The following is a 9,729-nucleotide window of genomic DNA, read 5'->3' as shown; positions in this document are numbered from 1 at the left end:
AACATCTCCTGAGGATCTCCTGAGGATGCTCCGGTTTCTTAGCAAAACGTGCGTAGAGGGTACAATACCGAAGATCTGTTTGGTGTGGAGTATAAGGATGGAGTTCTGAATGGAATTATAAGTTACACCATTCAGATTCTCCTGCTTTTCACGGAGTATAGCAAATTGAGCTTAATTTTTATAATATATCATGGAATTTGTAAAGTAACGCCTGCTTCTATCCAATACTTTACCAAATTAATGTAAATTAACAAATGCTTTGAGTGATGATGAATGTGATTAGAAACTCTTTTTCCGAACTAGGCAACAAATAAACTACTGTACCGGAGAAAGTCCTAATCACACTTGTCCCATCACTACAAGTTATTCTGTTTAAGCTTCTATAATTTCCTCGGGGGGTTAACTTGGGGTACATATATTGGACAACCGCGAATTACTAACCATTCCGGACGCGAGGGTCACTTTATGTAAGAGCGGAAATAATTTGTCGTGTATTTCGCCAAATAAATTATAGGTATATGATATGGATTTAAGAACTGTTGAAGAAAACCCTACTTCAAATGAAATGTGAATCTGACTTTGATTTTTTTGAGAATCACTAGTAGATGACGAATAGTAAAATTACGCCTTCCTCGTAGTTTAACTGTTCTGTTTTCCAAAAGTTATTTCTTCACAAGCCCACTTTTGTTTACCCAACGATATTATCGAGACTTGCGAATTTACCATTCCGAGATGTGGCTGTATATATATGTATCTCAGCCACCCAAGCTAACAAAACTTGAATTTAAAAATAATATATTTCTTCTTTATATTAACCGTAGGCCGTAGTCCACCACGCTAGCCAAGTGCGGCCACGGCCACGGCCAAGCCTTTCACCAGACCAGACCAGACAAAATACAAAAATTTATAAATTTATTTATAAAATATTCATAAATTTATTTAATTTAATAATAATTCCCAAATCCTCTGCCAGGGATCGAACCTAGGACCACCCAATTAAACCCACAGCACTCACCGCTGCGCCAGGGAAGTCTTCAAAATAAGACAAAATAAGTAAGATTAGAAATTGATGTAGGTATTTGAACAAGATCATAATCTAAACAAGCGCTTTTACTGTCTGCCATTTTGTTTCAAATAGATTTTCAAATTGGTTAAGTTTATTGTGACTGACATTCAAAGACCTAAAGGGGACTTCTTTTAAGCGTAATCTAGTCCACTCTATTACACGGGAAAAGTAATGCACTAAAATTTTGCGCGAAATAACTCGCGAGTGGTCGTTAGTGTACATATAAACCCATCCGCATCCATATTTTTAGAATTTCAAATGTAAATATATCACTGAATACAAAGTTTAAAGCAATAAATCACCTGTTTGTTTCGTTATTTTTACCGTTGATTGATGATCATGAAATACCACCGCAAAACCGCGTAAACAATTTAATAATCTAAAACACAATTTGACAAAGGTTTTGTGCGCGAAATAATTGTTAAAATGAACCCAATCAATAGTGAAGTGGCCGGCCCCTCGTCATTCCGTGACGTTTTCGAAAATAGCTCGCAGAAAATTATAGAAATAATTTGATTTGTGAAGGCAATATCAATATTTAACCAGCTACCGGTCACGTTGGGTACTCGAGGCCCCAATAAATTGCTATAAAATTTTTACTTACTCACAAAAGATTTTTCGTCCGGGTCGAGTGGACTCTGGGCCCTTTATTTCGAGAGGGTAGACGTGTTCTATTACGGAAGGAAACATCCAGTAAAATGGCAATATAACAAGTTTACTAAAAGATATTTCGGACAAGCTTACGGGGACAAATTTTAATTAATGGCCTTACCCTTTACGATGCCCGAGGTAAGGTCACTTGGTAAATGGTATATCGGCAAATCCTTAAATAAGTACATTAAAGTGTGTTCTATGTTAACTTACTCGTACGTACGAGTACCTATTATTATATTTACGTAATGCTATTATTAAATTTGTTAGTACTTATTCTATAACTAAAGTGATATGAAAGTATATGTTATTTTTCAATTTATACTATTGAATAAATAACAAAATTAATATTCGGTGTTAGATTTTAAAACTTTGTTAACTTGTCACTTAAATTGAAACTAAAATTAAAATTACAAAGTAGTAAAATATGCTTACCTCCTCTATTTTCGCTGTCCGCTGGTTTCACTTGTATTGCTCGGTTCATCTGGAACAGAAAATGTTCACATTAATTTACATAAAATTAATCATCGTTTAAAAAGAAAATATCCCACTTCTGCACACAGGCCTCAAAAGGATTTCCTTTAACGATATTCTGATGTTGCGACATCGATGACCTTTTAAATAATACAAAAAAAGTTTTTTGTAAAATATATATTTTTTTCTTTTTATATCCCACCGAAATAAAAGATAAAGAGGAGACAGGAGTTTAGAGCTTAAGCCCTCAGCGCTATTCCAATGCAGTTTAGCGGGCTTTTAAATTGAAGTTATCATCACCTGTTTGTACATGATAATACCCAAGACTGCTTAACTTTCTAAATGGGGGGACATAACAAACTTACTAACTCGGAACTGGGAATTTCTAAGCCCGACTTCTTTGGAATTGAACCTAGCACTCTTTAATTGGTAGTCAAATATGCTTGCACCAATAACAAATGAGGCTATCTAAAAAGTAATCACCTGTTATCAAATTTAACAAAGGTGTTGATATGGTTTATTTAAAATAAAATTTGTTAATTATTAAACAAATATGGCTGACTAATAATGCCTCTGTAAACCAGCTATGTTATGCGGCGCGTCAGACGTTCCTCTAAATTCCGATACCAGTTAATTTGCAACGGTTAATGTATTCTAAAACATACTGCATTCTACACAGTTCGCATAATTAACTGGGGAAATACTTCCGCCAATATTGTTTTAAGCTATTATCATATTGTTTGGAATAATAAAGCAGTCGTTACAATGTAATATTTGTGACTCGCAGTTACTTTGTTACGCAGGATTTCTTTAGGGATTCCTACCGACTAAAGCCCCAGGATCAGTGGCGTGCATAAAGGGTATGCAGATGATATAAAATGAAGAAAATCTCCACGAGTTATAAAAACTGAAGGGTAGGCTTTTCATAACTCTTAAAATGCAATTTATTTCATTTTATATTATCTGCCCGTTTAGTGCACGCCCTGTGCATACACTTCCCAGGGTGTCCAACTTGTCGCCTGAGTGCCAAGCGTTTGTTTTTCTTCTATCAAAGGAGCGTCAAGGATTTACTAGACTGGGAAACCATGCTGCCACTAGATGGCGCTTTTCAGTATCATATAAATCTTAGTTAAAGGTCACAAGATTAAATAAGTAAACGTAGATAGAAATCTCACACAAATCTCACTATGATGGCTGGACCACAGGAAAGCTTTCGAACATATGTGACCCAGCTAGTCGCAGATATCAAAGCCCCTAGTATAATTTACGAAGCAAACTTCACTTCAGAGTAACTTACTTCTGACAAAGTAGAATGTTGTAAAATTTTATCGCTAATGGGAATACATACGTTTAAACAAATTGTTAAAACACACTTATTACAGCGAGGTTACTATACAATTGGTTATAAATGACAAGGTTGCTTGGAAGCTCACCACTTCGATTTCATCTCCCGCAAGACAGAATAATGATTGTAAAACTGTAAAATTCTGATATTAGAAGAGCACCTGCCGAGTTTCTTGCCGGTTTCTTAGTGGTAAAATCTGCCCTCCTAACCGAGAGTAGATTCAGCAGAAACACACAAACGTCTGACATTTTAAAAGTGTTTATATTACACCTACTTGAAATAAATGGATTTTGTATTTTGAATTATGTGACGTCAGTTTATATAAAAACGAACCCTCAGGCTACAGATTGGCTTATATAAACCGTTCATTTCAATTCACGTACATAGCGATCAAAGTGTATTAGTAAAAGCATTTCCTAGGCTTCGAAGTAGAAGCTACAGCTTTTAAGTGAAGTGATATAAATTACCTGTTTCATTTATTTCTGCAGTGATAAAAAGAGATGGCATATAATATGCGGCTGGGGGCGGGGCCGCAGTCGTTCGGCGTTAGGTATAAAGTATAAATATTTAGTACATAGAGATATATTTATGTCTAACTGTTGCTCGCGAATGCGTCCATGCTGGCTTCGGTCCTAAAAAAATCGCGGAAACCATTTCTTCTCTGAGCTAAAAGTATTATATTTCCGTATCCAGGTTGTCAGCTCTATCGCTTTGCAAATTGCTGCCAAGTTCAATAAAACTGTTAAGGCATGGAAAGGAACTTACAGGATATTTTTTTAAATTTCATTGAAACAGTTACGAGATTAGTTCCGAGAGCAGTTCCGAGATTAAAAGCTTTATTCATATACAGGATGCAAGCCATGTATGAGCCAAATTGGATAAAGATCAGTGCAAGTGTTGAATCAATTATATAGCAAAAACAAATAAAAATATATAAACACCCTCGCATTTGTAATATTAGTATAATGCTTTGTTAAAACCACATACCTATATAATGAAATCCTCCTCCCCTGTTAGGAGAGAGAGACCCACCATTCTACTCCAATGCGAGCTTGCGGTTTAACAATAAAATTATTATCACATGTTAGTTATACTAATTGGTACAGACGGCTTAGCGTGCATTTCGAAGGACAAGTTTAAAAAACTACGTTTTACATACACCAGTCAATACTTAACAATTTAGGCATGATTTGGAAATAGAAACTTAAACCACGTTAGACGTAGTCGAACACACTAATCCCTAGACAACGGCGCAGAAAATTGTAATAAAAACAAGTAATTATTGAACGCCTATAAAAATGTTTACCTTCGGACAACTTTAGTTGATTTATACGAGAAATTATCATGCACGCCATATGTAATAAAATATGACTACTAATTCACCTACCTTTATGACTTTTATGACGGCGTACAACCAGCAACAAAGCTTCTAGAGTAATGAAATAAAGTAAACATTTGATAATCGCCTTTACGTATTAATACTCAAATGCTAGATTGCTTTGCTGTTTTGAGGGGAGAAAATGGTAAACATACCGATATATATAGATATTGTGGTGTAAAAGCACGGATAACATCTTTATTGACGGAATACATTAGTATTATGTATTAAAGATAGAGTTTAGAGACATTATTTTTCATGACAGCTACAGTGAAGGTAATTTGGTGTTATGAAAACAACATTACAATTTTACCATTCATAAGAACCGGTGGTAGATTCATTACAAAAAGACAGGTTTACGGTTTCAAAAGTACTTATGGAGTAAGCCTACTTGAAATAAATGAATTTCGAATTGTCTTTTCATATTAGTGATAGATTTACGTACTAAGCCAGTTTGGTAACGACACCACTGAATGATGTTTAATTGCGTAAAACGCACATAACACTGGAAGGTTAGGTTAGGTTAGAACGAAGGAGCCGGGGATCGAACTCGGTCCCACCGAAAGGCAATAGTGTTACCCGCTAAACTATCAAAGTACACTTTTAACCTACCTTGATCAAAGAGCAGTAGGTAGTATTATATGTATTTAAGAAATAAAATAATAATAAAATAAATAAATATACTACAACAATACATACATCTGACTTTACTAAGTTGACTGATCAATTTATTTTGTAAAATACTTATAATATACAGATAAACACCCAGACAGTGAAAAACAGTCATTTTCATCACAAAAACATCTTCCAGTTGTGGGAATCGAACCCACGGCCTTGGACTCAGAAAGCAGGGTCGCTGTCCACTGCGCCAATCGGCCGTCAAATCACGTATCGGATTGTTCCACGTCGTGTATTCAAGTTTGATACAATAAACTTCTATCATCGTCTCAAAACTAACGGATCGAAGTTTTCAATTAGCGAATGAGATCACGACCACGCTCTCAGTTATATTGTAGTTATCTGTTAAAATGTAAGACAATTTCCATATCGAGCCCAAATATACGCGTCTTGATATATTGTGTGTCTTACGCTCATTTGCACTAAACCTAGGAATCGCTTAAATCGGATGTCCAATGATTTAGGTCATGCGTAGGGAAAAAAAACCTTTCACCAACTCTTAGAGTATGACTAACGATGTTAGGCGCCATCTAAAGTTACGCTACCAATTCGGCGGTGGGTAATGTGTAGGGAACTCGTAAACTGACACTTGACGGATGAAAAAAATATAAATTCAGTTTTTTTAATAACCATATGAAAAAAATGAAAAATATGAAAATACGAACACAAAATACCCCACCTTGTTGCAAGAATCATAGACAAGTTGGGTTATATAGTTTCCTATAAGTTCATTTTAGTTAAAATCCATTGGTAAAAGGTTTAGGTTTAGGAATCTCCTTGGTTATCCCTGGCAAGGCATTAGGGGAGACCGAGGGGATTTGAAACAAAGGTGATTTGAAACAGTAAAGATTTCTCCGAACTTAAAACCGTTAGCGAGTTGGCAACGTCGCTTTTCAACCACTTTCCTCCGCCCGCTGACATGTCAGTTCGCGTCGTTGGCGTAAGTCGCGCGGTTGTGGGGTTATGCGTGCCATGTGACAAAAATCGTGAAAAGTAAGTTTTTGACGTATTTTTACGATACCTATATTTTAATACGGGGTTTTGTATTTTGCTTTAAGTTATATTTGTTCTGAAAGCTCATTAACTAAAGATTATTATATATATTTGGTACAATTGATTTCTGTGTATTTGCTTGTTGATTGTGGATTAAATAAAAATTGGGAGGTTTTTTCTTACTGAGGAGAATTGAAACAGGCTGTTTCAACGGTCCTCGTTTTCAATTTTATATCAGAAAGTCAATAAATAACGCGATCAAAATTGTTTTTTTATTCGTTGTTTTATTTTGTTTATTTTGTTTTAGCATGCCTACTGATTATAAAAGAAAGACCGATAGAGGTATGGCGAGTCGCGAAATATATGATCTCGCCGCAGAAGAGGTAACTTTGCGACAGAAAACTTACCGTGACGCGGCTTCGAGTTACAACCTGAACCATACCTCCCTCTACAGGTATATGAAAAAAAAAACTTCTTATGAAGCTAACGAAACGGCGAATGCTCCAACGGTTGGATATCCCGAAAAGACTGTTTTTACAGCTTCAGAGGAGAAGGTACTCTGTGATTATCTTTTAAACTGCGCTGCTGCTAACTTCGGCCTAAGAACTAAGGAAGCCAGAACTTTTGCATATAGGTTGGATATAGAATATAACAAAAAAATTCCTTCTTCTTGGACAAATCATGAAATGGCTGGAGAGGTTTGGCTTCGATCTTTTATGAAACGTCATCCTGTTCTTTCTCTGAGACTACCTCAACCTACAAGTATCGCTCGAGCTACAAGTTTTAACAGAACAAACGTGCAACTTTTTTTTCAAAATTATACCGCAGTAGTTGACAAACACAAGTTGCAAGGGAAGGATATATGGAACGTTGACGAATCTGGCATCACAACTGTTCAGAAACCAGACCGCGTTATTGCCCGACGAGGACAGAAACAAGTGAGTGCCATGACTTCTGCAGAGAGGGGAACATTGGTTACTATAGCACTAGCAGGAAATGCCCTTGGGAATCACATACCCCCGATGTTCATCTTTCCGCGGAAAAGATTTAATGATCACTTTATACGCGATGGACCTTCTGGATCAGTTGGCACTGCGAATGGGTCAGGGTGGATGCAAGAAGAAGACTTCTATGTATTTCTTAAATTTTTCAAAGAACAAATTAGGCCATCAAAAGAAAATAAAGCACTATTGTTATTAGATAATCACGCTTCACACACAGCAGTTAAAAATATCGAGTTCTGCAAGGAAAATGGCATAGTTCTATTGACTTTTCCACCTCACTGTACCCATAAGTTGCAGCCCATGGACAGAGCCGTTTTTGGGCCAGTGAAAAAAGCAGTTAACACTGCTTGTGACAATTGGATGCGGTCTAATCCAGGAAAAGTAATGTCCATCTATGATATTCCTGGGATAGTGAAAACATCGTTTGATAAAGCTGTCACACCGCGCAATATATCTTCCGGATTCATCCATACCGGACTCTGGCCAGTTAACACTGATATATTCCAGGACTCTGATTATCTTCCAAGTCAAATTACTGATCGTCCTTTGACAACTTCCGTTAATCCTGGTTCATCCGGCTCCAACTTAGTGGAAATTTCAAGAATTGAAGAACCCGCGCCCTGTCCTACTTCTAGCACAAGCGATGAACGTCCTCTTGCAAACAGTATTTTACATGATTCTCGTACTCCAAGTCCATCAATCTTAAATTTACCGGCTACTCCTCCTCAAATCAGCTACGAAACAGAAGACGTACCCAAGTCTGCAGAAAACCCTGAAAATTCACCTGATCTGGCGATATCTGAAGTAATGCTTAATACTATTAAAATGCCTTCAACCACTGTATCAGTTGTTCCCTCCACAGCCTTTACATCTGATATAATACCTGTAGCATCACGAGATATTTCAGTTACTGTGACAGCTATTCCATTCTCACCTGAAACTCTTAGACCCTTGCCAAAAGCTCCACCAAGGAAAGGAAATCCAACAAATAGACGCAAAGTGAAATCCGCTATCTTAACCGACACTCCGGTGAAAGATGAACTAGCTGCAATCGAAGCAGCTAGAGCGGCTAAGAGAAAGGTGAAAAAACCTAACTTTAAAGAAACAAAAACAAAAAAAATATCAAAACTAGGCACTAAAAAGATGAAGGTTTTCAAGAAACAAAGAGGAAACGAAGACAGTGAAGAAGAACAAGAAGAATCCTTTTGTCTTTGCTGTTTTGAGCCATATTCAAATAGCAGAGCCAAAGAAAAATGGGTGCAATGTCTTGATTGCAAAAACTGGGCTCATGAAGCTTGCACCGGTGGAGAACTTTCTTATGTTTGCCACAACTGCTTGTCAGATTGATGTTTTTTATTTTCATGAAAAAAAAATTTTTGCTCTTTGTGTGATTATTGTAAGTTAAGTTTTTGAAGAAATATTGTTCAAGACTGATTGTTATACTTAAGAAACAACTGATAGTTTTAGTTCTTTATGTCATAGTTTTAGAATATATATATATAAGAATGTAAAACATTTTCTTTATCTGACCGTTATTTTACTGTTACGAATAGATACTTGTTAGTATACGTTATGATACTTGTTTTGTTAATTATTAGTTTTTGATGCTGTAGTTACCTACATAAGTTCAAAATATTAATAAAAAAGTTTGTTTTGCTCTTGAAATGTTTTACTTTACTTAATACCTTTAAATTATGTCATCATTTTTATTTTACAGCCCTTAATACTTCTCAAATATTATATGTTTCAACACTCCTCGACTCCTGTTTCATCTTACCTCGGTATGAGGGGAGTTGAAACAAGTTGACTTGTTACGTTTAAGTCCTTTTTTGACTATAATATTTAACGCTTACAATTTCTTTAAGTTAGTCATTGGTAAGTGTAAAGAATTACCTGTCGATTGATACTAATTTCATACAATTTCTGTCTATAGTATTTGGTGTATGAAACAAATTGTCAAAATGGTTTCAACTCCCCTCGGTCTCCCCTACTTACTTAGTCAATGCCATGTTCATCGTTAGGGAAAATTGGCTAATGCCAGTGTATACATTTAAGAAGAAATTATGTGGAGTAGGTACTTTTTTACTTTGTTGTTTAATAAAGTGAATTAAGTGGGTATGTTGAAATATTGTATGACAAA

General features: G+C 35.9%; 1 protein-coding gene across 1 annotated transcript; it reads left to right on the top strand.

The window, feature by feature from the left end:
* The first annotated feature begins 6,397 nt into the window (after window positions 1-6,397).
* On the top strand, window positions 6,398-8,936 carry LOC120627373. Its single transcript, XM_039895366.1, has 2 exons — window positions 6,398-6,585; window positions 6,893-8,936. The coding sequence occupies exons 1-2, from the start codon at window positions 6,512-6,514 to the stop codon at window positions 8,934-8,936; spliced, it is 2,118 nt and encodes a 705-aa protein (XP_039751300.1). The 5' UTR covers window positions 6,398-6,511.
* The last annotated feature ends 793 nt before the right edge of the window (window positions 8,937-9,729 follow it).

This window comes from Pararge aegeria, chromosome 11 (assembly GCF_905163445.1).
Source record: "Pararge aegeria chromosome 11, ilParAegt1.1, whole genome shotgun sequence".
NCBI classification, from domain to species: Eukaryota; Metazoa; Arthropoda; class Insecta; order Lepidoptera; family Nymphalidae; genus Pararge; species Pararge aegeria.
This window is presented reverse-complemented; position numbering and strand designations above follow the sequence as displayed.